General features: G+C 43.4%; 1 protein-coding gene across 2 annotated transcripts in view; it reads left to right on the top strand.

The window, feature by feature from the left end:
- RAI14 (retinoic acid induced 14) overlaps positions 1-26,748 on the top strand; it is a 254,013-nt gene that overhangs the window by 187,516 nt on the left and 39,749 nt on the right. The window contains exons 8-11 of one of the 2 annotated variants that reach the window (XM_077462879.1): positions 5,351-5,457; positions 18,694-18,872; positions 21,174-21,202; positions 24,526-24,612. In XM_077462879.1, coding sequence (XP_077319005.1) covers positions 5,351-5,457; positions 18,694-18,872; positions 21,174-21,202; positions 24,526-24,612 — 402 coding nt within the window. The remainder of the gene's footprint in view (positions 1-5,350; positions 5,458-18,693; positions 18,873-21,173; positions 21,203-24,525; positions 24,613-26,748) is intronic. The other variant, XM_077462880.1, reaches the window with a different exon arrangement.

Genomic DNA, 26,748 nt, shown 5'->3' with positions numbered 1-26,748 from the left:
ACTGATAGGATTAGGTGGCACTGATATGCAGCACTAATGAACACTGATAGGATTAGGTGGCACTGATATGCAGCACTGATAGATGCACCAAGATGTTTAAAGCCTTCTGTGTACAGTAGCCCCCCTAATACTTACCTGAGCTCCATCTCTGTCCAGGTTTGTCCATGAATGGCTCAGCCGTCCGAGATTCTACTTCCTGATTGGCTGAGACACAGCAGTGGGGCCCATGGCTCCCGCTGCTGTCAATGAAAGTCAGCAAGCCAATCAGGGGAAAGGGGGGCAGGGCCGAGGCTCCGTGTCTGAATGGATACAGGGAGCTGTGATTCGGGTCAGGTGACCCCAATCACAGCTCCCTGTAAGCTGCTTGCTGTGGGGGCACTGAACAGGAGGGAGGGGCCAGGATCAGAGAAGGCCAGGATCACAGAAGAGGGACCCGAGAAGAGGAGGATCGGGCTGCTCTATGCAAATCCACTGCAACAGAGCAGGTAAGTAAAACATTTTTGTTATTTTAATATTAGAAAAACACACAAATAAAGCACTGGTGTAACGCTCAGCTCTGAAACACCTGATTATGAAAAATAGTGGGAGAACATGCATAAGTATGCTGGTTCATCAATAGCAAATATATTTTAGAGGTAAAAATTGAATAAAAAAATATAATAAAAAAAACTAAACAAAAGTTTTTGTGAAAAATAGATCAAGTCCATAAGTCCTGAAATAAGTTGAACACAGAGTTCTAGGGGGTGAGCCCCTGTCAACTCTGAGTCTCTGAAACAAAGTCTCTGCAAAGGGAGCGAGGCTTCTTCAGGCCGAAACGTGTGTAAATATGTAGTGAATGGCACTTTCACCTAGCAGTTTGAATCCAAACCACGACACTACCTGCCTGGAGTTTGCATGTTCTCCCTGTGTTTGTGTGGGTTTCCTCCAGGCACTCCAGTTTCCTCCCACATTATAAAGACATGTTGGTAGGTTAATTGGATCCTGTCTAAAATGGCCCTAGTATATGAATGTGAGTTAGGGACCTTAGATTGTAAGCTCCTTGAGAGTAGAGACTGATGTGAATGTACAATATATATGTAAAGCTCTACATAATTGACAGTGCTATGTAAGTACCTGAAATAAATAAAATAATGTGTCTAAATGCATGTTAACGCTCGGTGCGTTTAGCGTTTAAGCATTTTTTTTATTTTAATGGCCAAAATAAATAACATGCTGGACAATGAAATGAACAAATTTCCAAGCGCTTGACATGCCTAATCACATTTGAAAAAACACAGATTAGGAGTGAAAAAGGCTTAGACTTAGAAAAAGGTTCCTGTACTACTTTTGGGGCAACTTCAGACGACTTGCAATGACTTCTATACAGAAGTAATTTTGCAAGCCGCCGCTGAAGTCGAATGCCAGTCGCCTGAGGCAGTCACGCTGCAAGTCGTGCTGCCTCTGTGTGAACCGACTCTAAGCCCCCACTCACACGAAATCTGACTTTGAAATCGTGCAACTTCACTTGAAATCACACGATTTTCAAAGCCGCATGTCTGTGCAACTTAAAGCGGAGGTCCGTCGATTTTTTTTTTTTTTTTTTAAGTCAGCAGCTACCAATACTGCAACAGCTGAATTTTAAAATAGGGACACTTACTTGTCCAGGGTGCCAGCGATGTCAACCAATGCCAATCTATCCCTGGGCTGTCGGGTGCTGCTGCCGCCATCTTCAGTAAGGGAATCAGGAAGTGAAGCCTTGCAGCTTCACTTCCTGGGTTCCTACTCCACATGCGTGACTCGCACTGCACTATCTCACTGGTCCCTGCTGTCTTTTGGGACCTGTGTGTCTCCCAGAAGACAGCGGGGGGGGGGGCGGAGAAGGCGCAGGAAGTGGCGTAGATACCCGCATGTGGCTCGGGTATCTATGCCCGGAAGTGGGAACAAAATGCCTGTATTGGACAGGTATCTTCTCCCCCTCTCCCCTGAAAGGTGCCAAATGTAACACCGGAGGGGGGGGAGGAACCGGAAAAGCAGAAGATCCATTTTTGGGTGGAACTCCACTTTCAGGTACAACTTGGCCAACATCTGTGCAATTTCATGCACAGATATCTATGCAAGTCACACCTGAAATCGGCAGAAACTACTTTTTCAAATCGATGTGACACCGCAAAGTCTGCGTCGCCCCGATTTGAACAGTTCCATTGCTGACAATTATTGCTTGTCGTGCGATTTGAACCTGTCAAATCGCATGACGAGTCAATCTGGTGTGACCGGGGGCTAAATGTCAAGCTAGTTTGCATTAGGTTGTCTTCAAAAGGCAACACTGAAAAGTAAAAGTGGGATTTCACTAAATGTAAAATACATAATAAGATGTCATTGTGTCCAGAAAGACAGTTGGGACGCTGGACACAGCCATGTACAAACGGGAACTCTGCTAGAAATGAGAGACATCGGCTCACCCTTTGGCAGCCCTTGGTCAATTATTTTACCTATTTGGTTTGTCAGCTGAGTTCTTCCCTAATTAGATAAGAAGCCTGGAATCTCAGCCTGGCACCTCCAGGATTATCTGCTCCTCTATCTCCTTTCCTGTCCTCTTATCCTCCTCTTTGTGCTGAGTAAGATATTACTTATCCGACTCATCTGGATAATGACGGGCCGGTTAAGCTTTCTTCTTCTCATCAATGCCGGACGTACTCTCTTCCTGGTGTAATTTGTGATTCCATTAAATATAGGCTTTTAGTGAAGATTACAATGTACACTCTACCTAATAATAACTAATATACATAAGCCAACCGTAAAGTCAAAGACAGTTTACACCAGCCTTATGTCTAGTGCACACGATCAGAAAATCATGCAAAACAATCGCCCAATAAGCTGATCGTTGGTACACAGTTTTCGAGAGCCGATCACGACAATTCATCCACAATTATTTGAAGGGACAAACGCAAATTTTCTCGTACGATACCAGAACGTATGATTTTCGTTTAACCACTTGACGTCCACGCTATAGCCGAAAGACGGCTACATTGCGGACCCCAAATGCCAGGAGGCCGTCCATGGACGTCCTCTTGTTCTCGCACCCCCACAGCATGCTCTGTGTTCACTAAGTTCTTTGGACGTGGCTGATCTCAGAGCAGGGTAAAGGGCCAATCACAGTGGACCCTTTGTTACGTGATCATCTGTCAGCCAATGACAGCTGATTATGGAAGTAAACAGGAGCCGGTTACCAGCTTCTTCTTTTTTTTTTCACGCTGTCAGCACGAAGAAAAGAATAAAGCTGGTAACCGGATTCTGTTAGGACATCGGTCCACTACGTGCCAACCAGTGCTGAAAATCCGTGCCCACCAGTGCTCTCTATCGGTGCCCATCAGTGCCTCCTGATCAGTGGTCACCAGTGCTGCCTATTAGTGTCACCTATCAGTGCATATCAGTGAAGGAGAAAAATTACTCGTTTGCATAATTTTATAACAAAATATGAAAAACGTCTTTGTTTTTGTTTTTTCCATTTTCAGTCATTTTTTTGTTTAGACAAAAAAAAAACGCAATGCTGATTAAATACTACAAAAAAAGCTTTATTTATGTGAAAAGAAATGATAAAAATTTCATATGGGTACAGTGTAGCATGACCACGTAATTGTCATTCAAAGAGGGACAGCGCTGAAAGTTGGTCTGGGCAGGAAGGGGGTTTTAGTGCCCAGTAAGCAAGTGTTTAATCAGTAGGGTATTCAACTGAAATGAAAGAATACATTACAATACAACACATTAATTACTTCTGAAGTTGTATTCTTTTGTAAAAGAATTTTTGTAACTTTAGTAACCTATTGGTTCTCGTAATAAGACTAGCATGCATTAAAAACCGGACGATCGTTTATCCGATATTTTCATTGTTTCTACAAGGCTTAAGGCCGCGTACACACGGGCGGACTGTTCGCCCAACTTTGTCCGCTGAACAGTGTTTGGGCGGACAGTCCGCTCGTGTGTGGGCTTTCAGCGGACAGTTTCAGCGGACAGTTGGACGAACAAGGTTTTTCGGAAATTCCGAAAAACTGTCCGCTGAAACCTTGTTTGAGCGAACAGTCCGCCCGTGTGTAGGCTTGTTCGACAAACTAAGTTCCGCGCATGCTCAGAAAGGCTTAACACGCCGAAAGTTATAATGCAGTGTATAGGACGTCGTATTTTTCGTCCCGTCGTACGTGCCGTTCACGTCATCGCGCACGGTTTCAGCAAACTGTTCGTTCGTCGTGTGTGGCCATGTCCGTCCATGCTAATTTTGAGCGGACTGTTTGCCGAAACTGTTGGACGGACAAAGTTGGGCGAACAGTCCGCGCGTGTGTACGCGGCCTAAGGAGAACACACCATTCTATAGGCTTTGCAGCATTGTAGGTGATCACAACATCAAAAAGATATTTTAAGTGTGTAAAAAAGAAAAACCGCGCATATTACGTAAAATTGACCAAATAATACACCAATTATTCAAGCAGCAATTCTCCTGTGAGATACACAGTCCCATAATAATCAAAAACAACTCGTCATGCTGAATGAGCATTTACACCCATAAATAACAAAGTGACATTTAATAAATAAAATCCTTACCAGCTCACATAGACCTCCTATCACGGAGGGTCAATGGCGCCTGTGGCTACACACCCAGCCAGGGCCTTGTGATGCCGTCTGAACCTCCTTTCGAACCATACATGAAGACCATCCAGATGATGTTTGCATAAATCATCCCCAAAAATACAAAAATCTTCACATAGTGTAAAATCTTAAAGGATCATTATTTTAAGTGTGTGCTTGTTACTAGTTATGAGATTTGGGTTCTTCCTAAAAACAAAACAAGTGTGTAGACCAGGGATATGCACTTAGTGGACCTCCAGCTGTTGCAGTCCCTCGTGGGACTGTTGCTACAAGTCCCACGAGGCATAGCAAGATTCTGACAGCCACAAGCATGACACCCAGAGGCAGAGGCATGATGGGACTTGTAGTTTTGCAACAGCTGAAGGTCCGCTAATTGCATGTCCATTGAAGTGTTTAGAACCGCAACTGCATACCAAATGCTTGCAATGTGGCTGCGGAGTGCTATTTCAATGTAATAGCCCCTTGGTATCAGAAAATAACATGCATTTAGGAAATTGCGGTATTGGCTCCTGAATACCTGCTATCCACCAGAAAGGATTGCTTTTCAGAGAGACAGTAAAGTATTCCATCTGTGTGAAATGGGCCTTACTGGCAGGATCACCAGGTGAAAATAAAGGGGAAAAATGAAAATAAGAAAACAAAATGCAGCCACCACCTCTAAGGACTCGTAGTCTGTAGTATATGACATATTGGTCTTGGGTTCCCATACATGTTCATCTTCTATGTTTTACAGGATGGAAACACTCCTCTTCTTATCTCAGTGCAGTACGGCCACCTAGAAGCCTGCAAGTGTCTCTTGGATCAGAAAGCTGATGTGAACATCACAGACAAGAATGGAAAGTACGTATATCATCTTTCTATGTGTTGGTAAGAATATTCTATACCAGTGGTCTCCAAACTGTGGCCCAGGGGCCTAAAGCCACCCTTTGCTTGGTTTCATCCACCCCTTATGGTACTATCCCCACCCCCCCCCCCCCCCCCCCCCACTGTCAGCAACCGCGGGGCATAATTTCTGCCATTGACACTGACAACACAGCACTATACTGACACCAATAATACGGCACAATTCCTTCCACTGACACCAATGATGGGGCACTATTCCTTCCACTGACACCAATGATGGGACACTATTCCTTCCACTGACACCAATGATGGGACACTATTCATTCCACTGGTACCAATGATGGGACACTATTCCTTCCACTAATGCAAAAGAGGGCACACTGTTTTTCTTCCAGTGACACCAGGACATTTTCTACTCCCACTGCCAGGGAGTCTGGCCCCTCTTAAGTCTGAAGGACAGTAAATGTGACCTTTGTTTAGAACGTTTGGAGACCCCCGTCCTATATTATGTATTGACTATACAGTACAGTCTGTAGCAGGGAAAAGAGATTCTTGCCTGGCCTTAAAATGTAAATCTTCCAATGGGGACAGCCATTGTGGTGACACTAAGAGAGAGACTTCCCTTCACTTTGTGGAATTCCTATTGCATCTCCTGGACAGGAAGTGAAAGGAAAACTCCCCAATGAGATACAGAGAACAAAACATAAATAAAATGATAGTTTAACCATTTTCTACTCTATCAAAACTAAAAACTAAAAAAAATTGGGCTGATTATACACTTTAAATCCTCTGAGATTAAATATTATATTCCAGTAAAAATGTAACATTTCCAAGGGGGTGAGCACATTTTACAGTAAAAAGATCTGTTAATGCAAATAAGAATAAATATAAAAACGCACACGATCAGACTTTCCAATGGGAAATGTACGATGTCAGGCTGTTGGTGGTAAATCCAACCGTGTGTACGTTCCATCGGACAATTGTCAGATTTTCCACAGACAAATGTCTGTTGTCGGATTTTCCAATTGTGTGTACACAAGTCCGTCAGACAAAAGTCCAAAGTACAAACACGCATGCTCGGAAGCAAGGACAAACTAGAAGCAGTGGGTCTTGTAAACCAGCGTTCGTAATGGAGAATTAACATTTGTGATGTGGCAAATTATGAAATCTCGAAATGCAGCGCACATTCTCTTCTTCTTTAATGGGATAATAATGAAGCTGCTTTGCTGGTGATACTAATGGAGTTATTAGAAACAAATTTTCAAAGGCTTTTTGTTTCTAGTGATAACAAGAATAATATTATTATGCTTTTTCTTTTTTCTTTTTTTGGGGGCAAGTTACCACAACACCATTATCCTGTAGTTTATAATATGAAAGATACAACTATGTTGGTGTCCCTTGTTAATTTTACATTGTGTTTTTTAAAATGTAACGCCGACTCCCAAACTGTCATTTGAAGTAAAACACATAGCCAAGTATTATTCTCCACATTTTTTTTTATTGTGCATTAAAAAAAGAAAACAAATAAAATGAGACATGCTATCTGCCAATAGAACTTAACCAAAAAGTGCATTCTATGCATCCAAAAATATAGAAAATATACCAAATCAAATCATTATTATTCAACCAAAATGTCAAAGCAATAACTCCAAGGCCAATAATAAATGGCACATTATCTCCTCCGATTCCGCAACATGTCTGGTTGACGGATGGCCGTTCAGAAACTAAATGAAAAGCGCAAAATGAAAAGCGCAAATCAACACTCGCCACCTTCTTCTAACATGAAATTAGAGCCCAAAGGGTGGCGCTAAAGAGCTGAAAAACCACATAGTACATCCAGTACGTCACTACGTTCGTATTTGTTGGCCAACATTTGTGTGACTGTGTGTATGCAAGACAAGTTTGGGCCAATGCCCTTCGTACAAAATTCCACGGATTTGTTGGCCAACAATCTGATCATGTGTATGATGCTTAAAGCGGAGTTCCACCCTAAAGTGGAACTTCCGCTCATCGGAACCCTCCCCCCCTCCGGTGCCACAATTGCCACCTTTCAGAGGAGAGAGGGGTACAGATACCTGTATAATACAGGTATCTTCACCCACTTCCGGGCATAGATAGCCGCAGAATCTGCTGGTATTTACGCCACTTCCTGCGGGGCCCTCGCTGTCTGCTGGGAAACGCACGGATTTCAGAGACAGCAGGGACCGTCCTTATTGCGCATCGCGACTCGCACATGCGCAATAGGGAACCGGGAAGTGAAGCCGCAAGGCTTCACTTCCTGATTCCCACACCAAAGATGGCGGCGGCAGCACCTGAGAGCCGATCGACAGATCGGCTTCGGGTGCCGACTTTGCGGGCATGCTGGAGGGGTAAGTGTCCATATTTTAAAAGCCAGCAGCTGCTGTATTTGTAAAACGGCGGAACTCCCACTTTAACTTCCAAAATTTTTCCTTTCTATGAATTTTTATTGATTTGCAGTTTTCCTTCAACGTGCTTTGAACTAGCTAAAAAAATCTGACTACCCCAGGAAGAGTACATTTCATAGTAGAGCCCCCTCCCCCTTGCATGTCACAGCCCTCTTCTCTTTTGCGAGTGGCTAATTACTACCTGTGCTGGCCCAGCTCCTCTCACCTCCCTGTATAACCTTTTATGAAGCTGCCCGTGGAGGAGTGAAAATGAAATCTATTAGTGATGGTCAACTTTCATGATATAGTGGAGCACAAGCGCAGCCCCTGATATCAGCAAGGAGAGCCATACATAATACTGAGGAAATGGAATGCTATGGAGAGCTGTCAGGGACTGCAGACATGCAACCGGTAGACATGGTATCAGAGCTGTATAATGATAATGGTGAGATGCTTCAGGAGACGGTCATAGGCTGGAAACATGAAACATGAGACATCTAGACATTACTGCCATTACAGTCTCGTTACAAAGGAATACTTCCATAGTTGTGTTTCCAACAATATAGCTAATCTTTTTTTCAGCAAGATCCATTATAAAGATCAGAGAAAAAAAATGAAATAAAAAGGATAGACAGCACAGAATAAAAAAAAAAAAGAAATAAACCAAACCATTTACTAGAAGCCAGCCCAAAGAATATTTTTCATTCACTGGTGTGAATAAGCACCTGTCAGGCCTGTACTGGCCATCGGGACTACCGGGAGATTCCCGGTGGGCCGATTGGCTCAGTGGGCCGGTTGTCAGTTTGAGCTTTATTACTTTTTTATTTTCACCGCCGCCGCCGGCCGCGGCTCCGCCACAGCACCTGGGCCGGCGCACAAGTACAACCCCCCTGGTGACGCTGCCACTCACTCCCCTTATCTTACTTGTCCCAGCACCGTGACGTCACGGCCGGAGGGCGGAGGCGGCCCGGGGATATGGGAGGAGTTCAAGCTTAGCTGCCTGGCCTGGGAGTGAAAGGAAAGCGCCGCCGAGGAGGAACGAGGAGCGAGGAACCAGAACATTGCTCCACACTCCACAGCTGCAGCCTGCATGATTCCACTCCAGACAGCAGCACAGACTGGGTCAGTGTCCAGGGACAAAGTAATCCATAACCTAACCAGTATCATCAAGTAAGCACTAAATAAGAAAATCAACTGCAGGCTGCATGGCATGTCTGTGATATCTGTAATATGCAGCATGGCGGGGGGGGTAGGAGTAAATGGTAAATGTACTGCCACTGTCCACGGTAACTGATTAACCTCTTCCCGCCTGCCCTATAGCCGAATGACGGCTATAGAGCAGGCGCTTTCATCCGGGAGGCCGTCCCTGGACGTCCTGGTGTTTACTTCCGCAATGCGAGCCACCGCGGGCGCGCATCGGGGAAGTTTTGTGTTTGCCGTGTCCCCCAGAGACAGGCAAACACAGATCGCTGTAAACGGCCAATCACAGCGGCCGTTTACAGCGTGATCGGGGTGTCCAATGTGAGATGATCTCATATGCAAACATATGAGATCATCTCTCAGCGCCGATCTCCCTCCTCACACAGACAGCGTGTGAGAGGGGAGAGATGAACGGCTGCAGCGGCTGTAAGTGGGAAAATAAAAAAATAAATTAAAAAAAGTGCCATCCGCCCCAGTGCCATGCTCCCCCAGTGCCATGCTGCCCCAGGGCCATCCACCCCAGTGCCATCAGCACCAGTGCCATCCACCCCAGTGCTACCTGCCCCCAGTGCCACCTGCTAGTGCTATCTGTCCCCAGTGCCACCTGTTAGTGCTATCTGTCCCCAGTGCCACCTGTTGTCAGTACCATTTGTCCCCAGTGCCATCTGTCATCAGTGCCACATAGGGCCATCTGTCATCAGTGCCACATATTAGTGCCATCTGCCATCAGTGCCACATATCAGTGCCATTTGTCGTCAGTGTCACGTGTCATCAATGCCACTTATCAGTGCCATCTGTCATCAGTGTCACGCGTCATCAGTGCTACGTATTAGTGCCATCTGTCATCAGTGCCACGTATTAGTGCCATCTGTCATCAATGCCATGTGTCATCAGTGCCACGTATAAGTGTCATCAGTGCCACGTATCAGTGCCATTTGTCGTCAGTGTCACGTGTCATCAATGCCACTTATCAGTGCCATCTGTCATCAGTGTCACGCGTCATCAGTGCTACGTATTAGTGCCATCTGTCATCGGTGCCACGTATTAGTGCCATCTGTCATCAGTGCCACGTATTAGTGCCATCTGTCATCAGTGCCACGTGTCATCAGTGCCACGTATAAGTGCCATCTGTCATCAGTGCCACATATTAGTGCCATCTGTCATCAGTGCCATGTGTCATCAGTGCCACGTATAAGTGTCATCAGTGCCACGTATCAGTGCCATCTGTCATCAGTGTCACGTGTCATTGTCCTGGTGCTCCAGGGCCTTCAAAAGTGTAATAAATAGTCAACAAGTTAGATGTGTAATTTATGCTCCTAGAACACCTGATGGCGCTCTCTGCAAGTTGGGCCTCTCTATGTAGACAGGCTGTGAAAAAGTGCCACACATGTGGTATTGTAATACTCAGGAGGAGTAGCAGAATTTTTTGGGGGTGTCATTTGTGGTATACACATGCCATGTGAGAGAAATAACCTATTACAATAACAATTTTGTGGAAAAAAATAAAAAAAATGAAAAATCTTAATTTTGCAAAGAATTGTGGGAAAAAAATGACAACATCAAAAAGCTCACCATGCCTCTTACTAAATACCTTGGAATGTCTACTTTCCAAAAAGGGGTCATTTGGGGGGTATTTGTACTTTCCTGACTTGTTCGGGTCACAAGAAGTGAGATCGGCCACCAGTACATCAGATGTGATCAACTTTGTGCGATTCGCACCACAGCTTGTAGACTCTTTAACTTTCACAAAGACTAAATAATATCCACTAATTTGGGTTATTTTTACCAAAGATATGTAGCAGTATAAATTGTGGCCAAAATGTATGAAGAAAAATTAATAATTTGCATAATTTTGTCACAGAAATAAAGAAATATGCGTTTTTTTTCAAAATTTTCGGTCTTTTTTCATTTATAGCGCAAAAAAATAAAAACCCCAGAGGTGATCAAATACCAGCAAAAGAAAGCTCTATTTGTGGGAAAAAAAGGACAAAAAATTCATTTGGGTACAGTGTTGCATGACTGAGTAATTGTCATTTAAAGTGTGAGAGCACCGAATGCTGGAAATTGGTCTGGGCAGGAAGGGTGTTTAAGTGCCCAGTAAGCAAGTGGTTAATTATTTATTGTCACTGCCCACGGTAATTGATTAATTATTTATTGTCACTGTCCACGGTAACTGATAATTTATTGTCACTGTCCACGGTAATTGATTAATAATTTATTGTCACTGTCCACGGTAATTGATAATTTATTGTCACTGGTGACGGTAATTGATTAATAATTTATTGTCACTGTCCACGGTAATTGATAATTTATTGTCACTGGTGACGGTAATTGATTAATAATTTATTGTCACTGTCCACGGTAATTGATTAATAATTGTCACTATCCACGGTAATTGATAATTTAATGTTAAAGCGGTTCTTCACCCTAAAGGGGAAGTTTCGCTAATCTGATCCCTTACCCCCTCCGGTGACACAATCGGCACCTTTCAGGGGGGAGGGGGGTGCAGTTACCTGGATAATCCAGGTATCTGCACCCACTTCCGGGCAGACCGCCGCAGACCCCCCGCCCCCCCCCCCGTTGTGTTCTGGGAAAAACACAGTTCCCAGAGACACAGCGGGGGACCATAAGAGACGCGCAGCGCGACTCGCGCATGCGCAGTAGGGAACCGGTCAGTGAAGCTGTAATGCTTCACTTCCCGATTCCCTGACAGAGGATGGCGGCGGGGGCAGCAGCGAGACGAGCGATCGCTCTTCATCTGCCGCCGACATCGCTGGACCCTGGAACAGGTAAGTGTGATTTTATTAAAAGTCAGCAGCTGCAATATTAGTAGCTGCTGGCTTTTAATATTTTTTTTTTTAGGTGCAGAACCGCTTTAATGGTCACGATAACTGATTAATAATTTGTCACTGGTCATGGTAATTGATTAATAATTTAATGTCATTGGTCATAGTAAATGATGAATGAATTTACTGCCACTGGTGAATAATTTACTGCCACTGGTCACGGTCACTGATTAATGAATTTGCAGCCACTGGTCACGGTAATTGATGAATAATTTACTGCCAATTGTAGTCATGGTCACTGATGAATGAATGTACTGCCACTTGTAGTCATGGTCACTGATGAATGAATGTACTGCCACTTGTAGTCATGGTCACTGATGAATGAATGTACTGCCACTTGTAGTCATGGTCACTGATGAATGAATGTACTGCCACTTGTAGTCATGGTCACTGATGAATGAATGTACTGCCACTTGTAGTCATGGTCACTGATGAATGAATGTACCGCCACTTGTAGTCATGGTCACTAATGAATTAATGTACTGCCACTTGTAGTCATGGTCACTGATGAATGAATGTACTTACACTTGTAGTCATGGTCACTGATGAATTAATGTACTGACACTGCTGGTCATGATCACTGATGATGAATGAATGTACTGCCACTGGCCACTGATGCATTCATGGCTGACCACTGGTCAGTCATTAATGCATCAGTGACCAGTGGCAGTACATTCATTCTTCAGTGTTCAGTGGCAGTACATTCATTCATCAGTGACCTGTGGCAGTACTGGCAGTCTTGGCAGCAGCACCGCTTGGGAAATAACTGCTGGGTGCCGGGGGGAGTATTGGGGCTTGAGGTGCCATGGAGGTTGGAGTTTGATGTGCCACGGGGGGGGGGGGAGTGGGTGGTTGTTTGCCGACCCCCCCCCCCCCCCCCCCCAAACAAAAAAACACCAGCCGCCACTGATAGTGTTACTTGAATGGCAGCTCCAAGTCTGCAGGGGCTGCTGACATCACATCCAAGTTGGCGACACCCAGCAGCCGTACCAGAGCGGTTGGATGTATGCAATGAGGGCTTTTACAGGTAAATAACATACAGAAAATATATGAAATGCACAAATAGGATTGCTGTTGAAGGGCCTCTTTAAATAGACTATAAATTCCCAATAAATGTGTAGGCGACGAGTTTACTTTCAGACTTTTCGGTTCAGGTTACATAACGATCCGTATAGCGGCGCTCCCAGCGATTGTATGGATCACATGTCCTCTCATCTTCCTGATAAGGGTCAGATAATGAGCCGTCACTGTTTACAGATACACATTGTCTCACGGATGAAGAATTCCATCGCACAGCTTGAGGTATGTTTTTAGAAAGGATTGTCTTGGAGTTGGGCAGTCTGCACTTTATTTTGGAAGGATTAATGGCTGTTCTAAAATAGATGACTTATTGTGAAGTCTCATATATCTTCCTCGCTGATGAAAGGTTGAATTTTTGCATTCTTGATCCGTGAGTAAACGCTCGCCAAAGAATGTGAACGTGTTCCTGCTGAAATTCTCATTTAAAAATAGAAAATGCCATTGGCAGGCGAGCAGGCATATACACGGATAAAAATAGGAAAATAAGGATGTGGATTTTTGAGATAAAAACATTCATTAATGTACAACATAGGAATGTACAGGCTCACTTACATACACACAGACATTCCAGCTCCCCTATGTACCATTAATGTACCCCTGTTGCAGTAAAATAAAAGCTTTCCGTTATGTTTAGAACAAGGCCTTACCTTAACCCTGGTGCAGTCCATAGAAAAGTTCATGACTTCCTGCTATATAGATTTGGGTAATGAAAACTGTTAAGACCCAGGAAGGAGTTTACCGGCTAACCTCATTATCAAACACAACTTACACCCATCAACTATGTTTGTAACGTGAATACGTTATTTAGTTACGACGGGACTACGTTCAGGCTAGTAGCCAATAGCTTTGGTCTCGTAATTTGATCTGAGCATGTGTGGCACTTTGTCCGATCGGAATTCTCTACAAACGATCGGACAAAGTCTGATCGGATCATGTTGTCGGAAAATTTTATAGCCCAGCTCTAAAACTTTGTCGGTCGGATATTCCGACGGAAACAGTCCGATGTAGCCCACACACGGTCGGATATTCCGACAACGCGGTCCGATTGGACATTTTCAGTCGGAATGTCCAACCGAGTGTAAAAGTACCGAGTGTACAAGGACTTACACCCACCGGAGTTTTTCATTTTAGACGTATTTATAACAGTAAAGTGAGTTTCTGTAGTGAAATAAAGGACTTACAACTCCGTCTGACTACTTAGATCTTGAGTTTTAAAAGCAGCGAACTTCTGTCAGATTATCAAACCTGTGAGATGAGCAGGATTGTCGCTTTTAAAATTCAAGATCTACGTAGTCAGACAGAGTTGTAAGGCCGCGTACACACGCGGGGACTGTTCGCTCAACTTTGTCCGCTGAACAGTGTTTCAGCGGACAGTCCGCCCGTGTGTGGGCTTTCAGCGGACAGTTTCAGCGGACAGTCTGCTGAACAAAGTTTTTCGGAAATTCCGAAAAACTGTCCGCTGAAACTTTGTTTCAGCGAACAGTCCCCTCGTGTGTAGGCTTGTTCGTCAAACTAAGTTCCGCGCATGCTCAGAAAGGATTTACACGCCGAAGTTTGCATTGCAGTGTATAGGACGTCGTATTTTTCGTCCCGTCGTACGTGCCGTTCACGTCATCGCGCACGGTTTCAGTGGACTGTTCGTTCGTCGTGTGTGGGCAAGTCCGTCCATGCAAATTTTGAGCGGACTGTCCGCTGAAACTGTTTGACGGACAAAGTTGAGCGAACAGTCCCCGCGTGTGTACGCGGCCTCAGTCCTGTATTTCACTATATAAACTGACTTTACTGTTATAAATATGTGTAAAATGCAAACTCCGGTGGGTGTAACAACATGCTTCCCCCTTCTTAGTGTATCCTTACTGTGGACGAGTGTGGGGTGTAGCAAGATGGCGGCGACGGAACGTCACTTCCGTAGAAAACTGTGATGGGTCGTTGAATATGTCGTTACACCTGGTTTGTCAATGTAGGCTGCCACAGCTGCTGTGTTTGCCTCAAAATAACTCAACACACAGCCAGTAATGTCTAAACTACTGGCAACAAAAGTGAGTACACCCCTTAGTGAAAATGTCCAAATTGGGCCCAATTAGCCATTTTTCCTCCCCGGTATCATGTGACTCGTTCGTGTTACAAGGCCTCAGGTGTGAATGGGGAGCAGGTGTGTTAAATTCAGTGTTATCGCTCTCGCTCTCTCTCTCTCATACAAATTGGGCCCGAAGTAAAGAGCCACGGCTCGCAGTCTCCGCTCTAATTCATCCCAAAGTTGTTCTATCAGGTTAAGGTACACTCACTACATTCAATTGTAGCAAAGTGTCATTTCTTCAGTGTTGCCACATATAAAGATATAATAAAATATTTACAAAAAATGTGAGGGGTGTACTCACTTTTGTGAGATACTGTATATACATTATAGTACCAAAAGTATTGGGACTCCTGCTTTTACACAGACATGAACTTTAATGACTTCCCAGTCTTAGTCCATAGGGTTCATTATTGAGTGGGCCCACCCTTTGCAGCTATAACCGCTTCAACTCTTCTGGGAAGGCTGTCCACAAGGTTTAGGGGAATGTTTGACCATTCTTCCAGAAGCACATTTGTGAGGTCTATCACTGATGTACACAAGAAGTCCTGGCTCGACGGTCTCAGCTCTAATTTATCCCAAAGTTGTTCTATTGGGTTGAGGTCAGGACTGTGCAGTCCAGTCAAGTTCTTCACCCCAAACTCGCTCACCCATGTCTTTATGAACCTTGCTTTGTGTACTGGTCCAAATCATTTGGTGGAGGGGGTTGTTTTTCAGGGGTTGGGCTTGGCACCTTAGTTCCAGTGAAGGGAACTCTTAAGTTCAGCATATCAAGACATTTTGGAGATGGCCCCTTCCTGTTCCAACATGACTGCTCATCAGTGCCTGACCTCACAAATGCTTTTCTGGAAGAATGGTCAAACATTCCCATAGACACACTACTAAACCTTGTGGACAGCCTTCCCAGAAGAGTTGAAGCTGTTCTAGCTGCAAAGGGTGGCCCAACTCAATATTGAACCCTATGTACAAAGACTGGGATGTCATTAAAGTTCATGTGCGTGTAAAGGTAGACGTACCAATACTTTCCGTAATGTAGTGTATGTGACGATAATAGTTGTTGCAAGTATCTCTAGCTGAAGACCGTAAAGAGCCAGTCTAAAAAAACTCTAAATCTGCACTGTTGTAACAATAGTTCAGCATTACCTTTCAGGAATAGGTATATTTGTTGCTACTCACTTGTATTCTTTCCCTGTCAATGTAGAAATGTTAGCCCAGATAGAAGTTTAGGCTCAGTTCACACTACAGTGATCTGAAAGTGACGAGACTTGCAGTGCGACTTTGCCAGGCGACTTCGTGTGACTTAAAGCAACTTTGAAGCAGTTTTGAAACAAGTTTGAAGCAACTTCAGGGAATGCCTGGGTAATCTTCCTGTAATGTCGGTTCCAAATCACATTTATATAGATAAGCATCCCACTTGGAGTCGCTTTCCATTAAAGTCTATGGGCACGAGTTGGATAGAAGTCACCTTGAAATAGTACAGGAACCTTTTCTAAAGTTGGAGCGGCTTCAGTAGTTCTAATTAAGACAGACTTATAGTGTCTTGCTTGTAACATGCCTAAGCACAGCTGGCCATGCCCTGTTTGATTTTTGGCCAATTTCTGATGAAACGCCCATGAGTGGTCCTGAAAGCATCCTCACACCTGACATGCTTTGATTAAAAATTTGAAAGAGCGAGGCAGAAAATTTCTGGGCAAACACCTTTCGGGTATTCTGACAGCCGCCAGCGCTGGCAGTCAGAATTCATCAGCTGCCACTGCAGATTCGTCCATCTGTGCTGTGTAGTGTAGATGGAGAAATTGTTTCCACTCCTGCTATTTGCACCACCAAACACCTCTCCGATGTAGATATATCCCCCCTATATTAAAATGAGCTGATAATGTTCACCCAAAGGTGTGACAAAATACACGAGTTAAGGAATGACTGCTTCCATCGTGGGATAATCATACTGGTGTCTTCTCTGTATGACAGATCTCCTATACCATCATTCAATACATTTCAAAGTGTAAACCTGAAGAAGTAGTACCTCTAGTAATCTATGTACTTTATATGTCAGCACATAGACCCTAATTTATGTAGCAGTAAAATAAAGACTAATCATTGCATTAATGGTTTCATCACCACATTGTAGATCCTTACTTGATATAAAATGATTTACCTATATGACATGTAGGTGTATGTTAAAAATTCAGGATGCACATAGATTGCAGATCTCAATAGAGGGGCCTGGCCTGGACTGGATAATCTTAAAATATACTCATATGCCACGTACACACGACCAGACTTTGATGGACTAGGTCGGACGGACTTTCGGCGGCGTTCCGATGGACTTTCTGAATGAACGGACTTGGCCACACACAATTACACCAAAGTCCGACGGATTCGAACATGATGACGTACGACCGAACTAGAATAAGGATTTTCATAGCCAGTAGCCAATAGCTGCCCTAGCGTCAGTTTACGTCCGTCGGATTAGCATACAGACGAACGAATTTTTCGACCGGACTCGAGTCCATCGGAAAGATTTGAAACATGTCTTATATCAAGGTCTGTTGGGAGAAAAAGTCTGCTGGAGCCCATACACGATCGTAATATCTGATGGATTCATTCCGTCAGATCTAGTCCGTCAAAGTCCGGTCGTGTGTACGCGGCAATACACTTGTGTAAAGGGAATACTGACCAATGGATCACTTCCTGTATGGTAAAATCATTGTCACCAGGACAGAAAACAAACTCTCTCAGCCCCCTTGCACATGGATGTTCTGATCAGGTCCATCTGTCAGTTTTTCAGGTGGACCCGATCTGAACCTCTATTCTTCGCTCTAGAGAATCCAATCCAATCTGCCAAAAACAGACGGATGAGGATATGTTCGCCACCGGATTGTATGGCAGTTGGGTGTAAATGGACAGGTGGCCCGTTTACATCCGGCAGCCCATAAAGGAGAGTGGTCTGTGTCCATGTCTGCTGTACATGAGTGGACCAGATACGGACCTGTCATCCGCCTGCTCAGCAGGGATCAGCGGAGAGATTCCATGCTGAGCAAGTGTATCGCAGCCGCAGTCTGCCTTATGTGAAAGGGGCCCAATGGAGTCCTGGATAGCAGTAAAACCCAGACAGGGGTTCTAATCCCATCGCTCCCAACTGATTTTGAGGGACTGTTCCAGATTTGGAACAATGTCCACCTATCTCTTTTTTCTCCTCATTTGTCCCTCATTTTGGTCTGATCTATATACAATAGTTGTAAAAAAAAATGCACTATTTATCTTTCAAAAAGTGTTCACAGTGTTAATTAAATTTCTAAATGGTTGCATTTATAAATTTCAAAAGCCAGTATAAAGGAATAGTAGTGGTAAAAATGAATTTTGGGTTTAACTAATCTTTTTTTTGTGTGTGTAATTCTCATTTAAGGGGCCGTGTACTTTTGTTAATAGGTGTCCTTCATTCTCATGTCAAAAAGTTGGGAGGTGTGTAAGCCCTCCCCATCAAAACTTTGGCTGGACATACACTTTAAACATATTTTGCAACATTCTGTAGGATTTTGTCAGGACCACACCGGTGTTCACTAGGTGTGGTAATTACCGATAGTTCTCGAACTGTGTTGTTCTGATGTTCTCATTGTTCCTTTGCCAGGTCTCCTTTAATGTTGGCGTGTGAAGCCGGACAGATCAATATGGCGGATCTTTTGGTGCATAGGGGAGCTAACCTGACATTAACAGATGCCTTGGGCCACGATGTCATTCATTACGCCCGAATGTCGGGAAATCCTCACCTCCTTACTCTTCTCCTCTCCAAAATGAGCCACGAGACGGGTATGTGGAGCACCCTGTATGTGATAGATCTCTCACCATTTCTTTACAGCCCTTATCTTACTCAAAGCCTCTTTGCCCCAGAATGGTCATTTGATAATCCTGAAATTTGTCATGTGTGTAGTAAACTGTGGACTTCTGTTCCAGCGTCTTTTATTTTTCCACCTACTTGAAATATTTGCTGTCATTATTATTATACAGGATCTATATAGCGCCAACAGTTTGTGCAGCACTTTACAACATGGGGGCAGACAGTACAGTTACAATACAAATCAATACAGGAGGGATGAGAAGGCCCTGCTCAGAGCTTACAATCTATAAGGTTAACTTGTTTACTGAAAGGTCTACCACAGTGCAAGTCACATACACCACAGAAAAGTAGCAATGCATTGTGGTGTTTTTTTGTTTTTTACATCAAGCTCATGCGGGCTGTACATGGGTACTTTAGGAATCGAGATTAAAGAGACTCTTTCACCCCTTCCCTCTCTAGATCAGAAGCCTCCAAACTTTCCAAAAGTTCTTTAAAGCTGAACTCCGGGCAATTTTTTTTTTCCCTTGCAGTGGGGTTGTGTCCACACTGCATGGATCTTCCCATCCTCCCAATACAAAACCAATCCAGCCCCCCCAATACAGCAGTTCTTAAAATGGACTGTTCCTGACGTCCACACACTCCATAAACAGGAACAGTCCACCATGGGACCCTGGGGATGGTTTTCTGGAGGATCGAAGGATCAGAGGAGTATAAACTTTGTGCTCACTCCTAGAAAAAATGAGCGGTTGACTCATGCAGTGTGGGCACAGCCCCATTGCATGGGGAAAATAATATTTTGTCCGGAGAAGGGCTTAAAGGTTTAAGAGGGCTGGACTGTGGCCAATGAGAGTAGAAAATGCCCCAGCATCAGTGGAATAGACAGTGTTTGGACTTGGTGGTCAGTAAGCGTAAAAAGGTTAGATAATGTAGGAGGAGGAATAGTGACTCATCATTGGTATTAGTTGAAGGAATAGTGCCCTATTGTTAATGTCAGTAGGAGTAGTGTCCCATTGTTTATATTAGTGGGAGGAATTATCCCCCATTGTTGCTGTCAGTGGAAGGAACAGTGCCCCATTGTTGGAGTCATTGGGAGAAATAGTGCCCCGTTGTTGGTATCAGTGGAAAGAATAGTTGCCAGAAACTGTGAAATCAGGCTGAGACAGAAATACAGTTAAATCACACATGTTTAATAATAAAAGTAAAAAGAACAAATGTAGTCAAAACATAGCCAAAGTTCAGTAACCGGAACGGATAGTCAGCCAAGCCAGAAGTCAGGGATCAATGTAGTAGAACAGCAAGCATGAGCTGGAGCCAGAAGGGACGTCAGCAAAGTAAGTCTTGAACAGGATAGCAGGAGATGGTTTCTGTGATGTTGATCAAGGCGAAGGCAGAGCTCCTCTGGGCTGGATAGGACTGATGAGTAGGATATCATCAACAGCTGAGTAACTGTGGAGAGATAGGAGCTGGCAATTAGCCGACAGCTGAGTGGCCAGCTCAGAGAAGGAAGGGCTGAGCCCAGCCCTGACAATAGTGCCCCATCATTGGTGTCAGTGGGAGGAATAGTGCCCCATCACTGGTATCAGTGGAGGGAAAAATGCCCCATTGTTGGTGTCAGTGAAAGGAATGGTGGCTCATTGTTGGTGTCAGTGGGTGGAATAGTGACTTGTACCAATGGTGGGAGTAATAGTGCCTCATTTCAGTGGTAGGAACAGTGCCCCAAGGGCTGAATAAGGCAAGGCAAGCAAAGGGCCATGGTTTGGAGACCACTGCTCTAGAGCATTGTTTTTTGTTTTTGTTTTACTTTTTAGAGAAACGTCTTTTATTACACCCTGTGTCACCATTACCGGGTGTTTAAAGGTCTTGCAGGGGCAGCCACTGGGAGATCAGTTAGTAATGACATACGCACAACCCCCAGAACTACATTTCCCCCAAAGCCCTTTCCCTACACAAAGTATGTGGCCAGGCTCTTGGCAATCAAGGCAGAAAAAATGTTTTGATGGGAAAGTAACGAGTATATACAGTAAAGCAGGCAGAGCTGATAACACTGCTTAGGATTTCAATGCAGCAAAGGAAGCATTGTCGGCCAATAACAGAAGGCTGAGATGTCGCTGGATTTCATGCAGGATCAACAATCGTTTTTCTGTACTTGCAGTGATAAAACACAGGATAATGTACATGTATTGTAGAGATATACTTAAAAAAAATTTTTTTTTTTTTTTGCCCATACATATCCTTTAATTAACTGAATTTCACCTTGTTATTTCTCTACACAGGACTAAGAAGCCCAACCAAGCCATTGCAGGTACTTATCAATGATCCAAAAACATTTCTGCTCGAAACACCCCCCCTTTATGAGTCCAGCGCAGGTTTTTTATTTTTTTGGGGTTTTGGAGTAGAAAAGTATAAGCACCTCTATTGGGAGATCCATCCTCTTTGTTGTCCTTGTGACTTCTGACACACATAGTAGAGTAAAGATCGATCTTCCAATGGAAATCTATTTAAAAGTAAAATAAAATTATACTTTACGTCCTGGCCAATACCGCTTAAAGCTGCATTGAAGGTCGCTGTCTGTGAGTGTTCTGGGCTCTTTGTTATTACTTTGGAAGGATCTCTGCTGCACATAATGACAAAAGGTTTTCAAATGTATTTACCAATGCAAAATACTGCAAATCATAGTGACCAATCAGAACAATTAATCTTGTGCCATTCACAGTAAACTAAAATCTAATTTGCTGCTTTTGGTTTTATGCATTTAGCTCATCCTAACTGTGATTTGCACTGCCTTACCCAATAAACCCATGTTAGTTTATGAGTTTAAATTGTAAACAGTTTGTTGCTTGATTTTTATAGCTTTATTACCATTCTCCCATCTTTTGATTGTTGACTTTATTCCCTTTACATCTACAGAATGAGTGCATCTTGTAACAATCAAACTCACATAGGACCTTTAGATACTGGTCTGTGAGCTCCCACAGATCAGAAGTTTATCAGTGGCAGTTATTGCTATGGTAAAGAAAACCAGCACTATCAACCTAAAATAAAGTGAAACTGCAACAATGATGTATAGAATGTATGCATCAAGTTGCTAGCTCAAACACTAAGGCCCCTTTCACTCGATAGGCCCGCTCGGATCTGCCTGTCCATTTTTCAGGCGGATTTGAGTAGGCCACCCATTGACTTGTGTGGGCAGGCGGAGGTCAGCGGAGATGTGTCCACTGACACCCGCCTGCCATCTGACCCGATAATATACACTCAAAACAGGCGTATAGTGATACATCCGCCATCTGTCCAGCGGATCGGATTGGATGGGTTCGGATAAAAACGGACAGGCGGATGCGTTTTCATCCGATCTCCCATAGAGGAAAGTGGTGCTCTGACAGAGCCGTCCCTGCACAGTGAGTGGAGATGGACCTGTCTTCTGCCAGCTCAGCGGGGATCAATGGAGCGACCCCCCGCTGAACTGGCGGAGTCCGATGAGCGGATCCGCCCCATGTGAGAGGGCCCGTACAGTTCTCCACCCAGCGCTTTGTAATAATAATTAGATAATATAGTCTAGCACAACTTATCAGCAAATATATTATATATATATATATATATATATATATATATATATATATATAATATCATAAGGTACAATAACTAAGTTAGTAAACATTTGCATATGACATAAAGTGCAATAGTGTAATATAATATAGTGCTAAGTTATGAAGATCCCACAATTCATTCAAAATTACATAATAGTCCAATAAAATATGATCTACAAAGTTCAATAGTCCTTCGCAATATAGATTAAGTTTAAGGAAACACCCAAAAGAGTCTTCAAATATATTTCATCCTATTGTGTTCATCCTTCACCAGGTGAACAACCTGCTCACCTCAAACATAAAAACAACTTTTATTTCCGCATATAAAGACATACACTGACTAAAAACAGAACTTGACAAAAGTGTTCAATATCAATAGTCTAACACTGTCAGAAACCATGAAATCAGACCGAGACAGAAGTACAGTTAAATCACACTTGTTATTACTGTTAATAAAAGTAAATAGAACAAACGTAATCAAAACATGGCCAGAGTTCTGGAACGGATAGTCAGACAAGCCAAACGTCAGGGAGGCGGAGATGATCGTAATAAAACAGCAAGCAGGATCTGGAGCCAGAAGGGATGTCAGCCAAGCAAGTCTTTAAACAGGAATGCAGGGGAGGGTCTCTGTGATGTTGACGAAGGCAGAGATCTTCTGGGCTGGACGGCTTAAGTAGGCAGGACTGACAAGCAGGATATCATCATCAGCTGTGTAACTGTGGAGAAATAAGAGCTGGCAATTAGTCAACAGCTAAGCAGCCAGCTCAGAGAAGGAAGGGCTGAGCCCAGCCCTGACAAATGCAGGCTCAACTCCCGGGTGAGTGCACGGCGTGACGTCACAGGCTCGGCTCCTCCTTATAGACGTTGCGCCCTTGTTATTGGGCTTCTTCAGTATGCCTAAAGTTTTTTAAGGAGGAGAACACTATGCCTGTGCCTCTTGTATCTTCCATAATGCCTGCGGGGGGAACAGTGACTCATGTTAGTGGAGCTGGAGGATAGAGCAATCGGGGTTGCAGTAAAAAGGATTAAAGAGCTGGTCTCTGTAGACTTGTACCTGGAACATAGTGTAATGAAATATATTTGAAGACACTTTTGGGTGTTGTTTTTCACTTGATTTATATTCCTAGATCGTATTATATTGAACTATTATGTCATTTTGAATAAACTGTGGGATCTTCATAATTTAGCCCTATTGCACTTTGTTATATGCAAATGTTTACTAACTTGGTTATTGTATGTATGTATATATATATATATATTTTTTTTTTATTTTTTTTTTGCGATACACTATATGATCTAATTCTAGTTATTGCTATGGCTTTGGAATACTTAATTCTGTCAAAAAGAAAAGGTGACGTGAAACAGATATGGACAGAAATCTCCAGGCTGATCATGTGACTTGCAGTGTCTTCTATCTCTTTGGATCCAATCCCAGTACTGGGCAGCCCTCAATAATGCAAAAAGTGATCTGATGTGATTATATCAGTGTGAATGTGAATGTAAATTGCTATGCCCCTCAGGGGCAGGTCCATGACACCCTGCTCTTACAGTATAGCCTCAGTCTTTTGGGTTGAATGTTGTTGGATGTAATTTAGTCCAGAAAACTGAGGACATCTAGTGGTGGGAAAGCTTTACTGCAGGGGACAGCAGCAGAGAGGAGCATTGCTCCCACCTCCAAGAGAGCCAAAAAAATAAAAAATAGCCCAGAGTTGGGTTTTATTCTATGGTGCATCAGTATAATGTCTACAATTGGTGACTGTATCTAAACTGCACCCTTCTGGACATTTCTGCATGTCGAGCGAAGATTATGAAAGTTGCATGCTTTCATTGCAGCCAGATACTCCTTTTTTTTTTGTTTACTTTTGAGATGGACATAGAGTAGCTATACTTCTTCTGTTTGCAGTTACTATTCCTTGTGATATCTTTACTCTGCACTAGCAATCAGTAGTATTTCTTGCCATAGTTCTAGAACTATATAGTCTTGCTCGGTTTCCACTAACCCAACTAACAGCTCACTTTTTCTGGCCTATGAAACTTTCAGCATGATCAAGCGAATAGATTAAGCTCAGAAAGAAGTGGAACTCCCAAAAAACGCAAGGCTCCGCCTCCTCCTATCAGCCCTGTACAGGTAATACAAAAAAAAAGAGCATCTTCTGTCATATGTTTCTGAAAAGATCTTTATGGGACTTTTTTCGATTTTCATGTGACTTAAAGCAGTATTAAACCATAACCCAAAAATCTATTATATTGCAGCTTACCAATTTTTAGATGTGGTGGTTGCATTCGTTTTCTTTTTCTTTGTTTTTTTTCCCCTCTGTCTTCACCTGGAGATCTGGCCAGTAATACACCTCCTGTATTAGTGAGACGTAACTCTGAAGGACTGAGTACAGGGGGCACAGCATACAGCACCAATGTCTGTTTTGGTAGAGGGTAGTGTTAAATGTATTAGCAGATTAGATAAACTAACAAATTGAAGCCAAATTCCAGCTCAGACTTCATAAAGGTTTAGCATGAATAAATAAAAACCTATCATTTTAACTACTTGCTGACCAGCCGCCATTGTTATACGGCAGCTGGTTGGCTCCTCTGCGCAACTTGCCGTAGGTGTACAGCGGGCGCTTTAAGGGGTATTGGTGGCACGACGTAAGAGCTGATGCGCGTGGCCAGAGGCCGCAGTGTCCGCCGGCCACCCGCGATCGCTGCTCAGAGAGCCAGAGTGGGGATCTGTGTATGTAAACAGACAGATTCCCATTCTGAAAGGGGAGGAGAGAGAGAGATCTGCTGTTCCTAGTGATCAGGAACAGTGATCTCTCTCTACTTCCAGTCACTACACAGCCCCCACAGTTAGAAACGTTCCCTAGGGAACACTTAACCCCTTGTTCGCCCCCTAGTGTTAACTCCTTCCCTGCCAGTGACATTTATACAGTAATCAGTGTCTATTTTTAGCTCTGATTGCGGTATAAATGTCACTGGTCCCAAAAAAGTGTCTGATCTGTCCGCTGCAATGTCGCAGTCCCGCTAAAAATCGCTGATCACCAGCATTACTAGTAAAAAAAAAAAAAAAGGAAAAACGCCATAAATATATCCCCTATTTTTTAGATGCTATAACTTTTGCACAAATCAATCAGTATACGTTTTTTGCGATTTCTTTTTTTTTAACAAAAATATGTAGAAGAATACATATTGGCCTAAATCCGGGATATGCAATTAGCGGACCTCCAACTGTTGCAGAACTACAAGTCCCATGAGGCATAGCAAGACTCTAACAGCCATAAGCATGACACCCAGAGGCAGAGGCATGATGGGACTTGTAGTATCGCAACAGCTGGAGGTTAATCACCCTTGCCAGTGTTAAGTGGTTTGTCTCATCCATGTAAACTAATAAATTCTGCTGGAGAGCTGAAAAAGCTGTGCTTTTGAAAAACAGACTTGTTAGCTGGTTTACCAGATAAAAACAGAAGAAAGAAAACATAAAAAAAAAAAAAAGAGAGTACAGCCACTACATCTAATAATTTTTAAGCTGCAATAAAATAAATGGTTGCTCCTGGGTTTAATACTTCGTATAATCTGTTCTGAAGTTTGCATCAAAAACATTTGTAATATTTACACGGACAATATACTGTAGGCATTTTCTAAAATATGAAATAGGGTCTGTATTGTAGAGATTGTACATAAAAAGGCAGGCAGAGAACAAAACACTAGTCACCAGTATTATCTGTAGTTTCCCTGTGTGGACTGTATGGAAGTGACTTGTTATCTTGATAGAGGCAGAGCTTTCCTTCCTCATGTCAGAGCTGCCCCTCTGATGACTGGTGATCTGATGATCAATACTGATATCTCTTTGCTCCATGCGCTAGTTCTGGTGATCTGGTGATCTGATGATCTGATGACTCTGTGATCTGATGACTCTGTGATCTGATAACTGGTGGGGAAATTCAAGAAACAGCAGGAGACGTTCAGGAATCAGATCCACAAAATCAATACTGGAAGATGCAAAAGCAGGGAGATTCAGGTTTGCAGGTCATCAGGTACAGCTTACTCTCCAGCAAACAGCACAGTGGTGACATCACAGAATCCCATTTCTAAGCTAGTGTCACTAGCAGTCACAGGCATCAGTGTCTTAGATCTCAAAATGCAGATATACAAACATAAAGCTTGGTACACACAATGAGATTATCAGAGGAATAATTGTCCATTTTTCTTTGTATGCTAGTCTCATATCAAAAATGAAGAGGTTACTAAAGTTACAAAATTTTTCGTACAA

The sequence above is a fragment of the Lithobates pipiens genome, unplaced genomic scaffold (assembly GCF_037356315.1).
Source record: "Lithobates pipiens isolate NorthernLeopardFrog02 unplaced genomic scaffold, aLitPip1_a1.2 Scaffold_3, whole genome shotgun sequence".
Lineage (NCBI taxonomy): Eukaryota > Metazoa > Chordata > Amphibia > Anura > Ranidae > Lithobates > Lithobates pipiens.
The sequence above is the reverse complement of the archived record's forward strand: the minus strand, read 5'-3'. Positions and strand labels throughout refer to the sequence as shown.